The 1,696-nt window shown below is 49.2% G+C and overlaps 1 protein-coding gene across 1 annotated transcript; it reads left to right on the forward strand.

Annotated features, from left to right (window-relative positions):
* The first annotated feature begins 806 nt into the window (after positions 1–806).
* LOC138901449 (uncharacterized) lies at positions 807–1,409 on the forward strand. The gene has a single exon (XM_070189214.1). The coding sequence runs from the start codon at positions 807–809 to the stop codon at positions 1,407–1,409; it is 603 nt and encodes a 200-aa protein (XP_070045315.1).
* The last annotated feature ends 287 nt before the right edge of the window (positions 1,410–1,696 follow it).

The raw sequence follows: 1,696 nt of genomic DNA on the forward strand, positions 1-1,696 counted from the left end.
TGTTCCACTTTAACTATGATTGTACACTGTACTATTTTGAAAACTTGTTAATGATGTAACTAATGGAAATGAACTGGTGTTGTTCACATGACTTCTTATCGACTTATTAATAAACTGTATTCTTCTCTTTATTTGTGGGTGAGTTGGGTAAACGGCACCATGCAGGCTTGCTCGACCGAGGTAACTCTGTGGAGAGCTGGTCGCACTCCCCGAGGTTGGGGCATAACAAACTTGGTATCAGAGCCTAAGGTTTTAAAGTGTCATAGGATGTCTCGGAGCCGTGTCTAGTAGAGTCCTTCTTATCAGTGTGTTATCGACCACATCCGAGCCTAACTCGTGCATTGCTCTTATTTTCAGTATATGGAGCCTAGGTAGAAAGCAAGAACTAGCCAACGAGCCAATGCCACCCCATGAGTGGCATTTGACCCTTTACTTGATGATGCGGGTGAACACCCGAGGGGTGAGAATATTCCCCCAACTACTACACTGCCTGATTCCACTACACCTAGTTAGACCGCACCAGTTCCTGCACTTACTAAGGATGCAATGATCCCTCCAACTGATATTCCAGTTCCACCTCCAGCCCCAGCTTCCGGTCCCGGTGTATCTAATGGGGATCTTAGGGTAGCCATACAGATGTTGGCTCAAATAGTGGCTTCCCAGGACTAGAGATCAGATGCTGCACCCACTACGGCTAGTCAGCCAGGGGATTCCACTAGTTCCAGGATGAACAGATTTCTCTTGTTGGACCCTCCAGTATTCACAAGTACTGATCCTGAGGAGGAGCCCAGGATTTTATTGACGAGATGCACAAGACCCTACGAGTCATGCATGCTATTGAGGCGGAGGGAGCAGAGTTGGCCTCCTACCGCCTGAAAGGGGTGGCCTATTCTTGGTTTGAGATATGGGAGGACTCCCGTGAGGAGGGGAACCCTCCAGCGAGGTGGAGTGAATTTTTTAATGCTTTCATAGATCATTTCTTTCCTACCGAGACTAAGGCAGCCCATGCCACCAAGTTTGAGAACCTGAAACAAGGTAGCATGAGTGTGTGGGAGTATCATATGAGATTCGTGCGCCTGTCCAAATATGCCATCTACATGTTGCCTACTATGGAGGTTATTGTGCAAGGCCTTAGCCCTTTGGTTATTAATGAGGCCGCTACAGCTACCTTGAACTCTTATATGAACTATGGTAAAATGGTGGAATTTGCTCAAGCCACAGAGACCCGCAAACGGAAGAATAGAATGGAGCGAGAGAGTAGCAACAGGGCCCGGTCAGCGGGCAACTTCAATGGTACTTCTAATGGTGGTTGTGGTGGTAGCACAACTTTCAAGGGAGGATCATCAGGGTCGTCCCAGTATTTTGCTCAGTCTTCAGTCAGTGCACCGCCATCAGGGCCCAGTCAGTAGTAGGGGAACCGTTTTAGGCCCAGCCAGGGCAACATGGGATCCTACCAGCACGGTCGGTCTGGTGGGAGATTTCAGTAGCAGTGGAGGCCCTCATGCCCTAGGTGCGGGAAGATGCACTTTGGGACCTGCTACATGGACCAGCCCATATGCTACGGGTGTGGTATGAGATGTCACATTCAGATGGATTATCGTACGTCTCACCAGAGCATGGGTAGAGGTATAGCACAACCAGCTAGTTTTGCAGCTACTACATCCATAGCACCTCCTCCAGCTCGAGGCACCCCAGC

The sequence above is a fragment of the Nicotiana tomentosiformis genome, chromosome 11 (genome assembly GCF_000390325.3).
Source record: "Nicotiana tomentosiformis chromosome 11, ASM39032v3, whole genome shotgun sequence".
Lineage (NCBI taxonomy): Eukaryota > Viridiplantae > Streptophyta > Magnoliopsida > Solanales > Solanaceae > Nicotiana > Nicotiana tomentosiformis.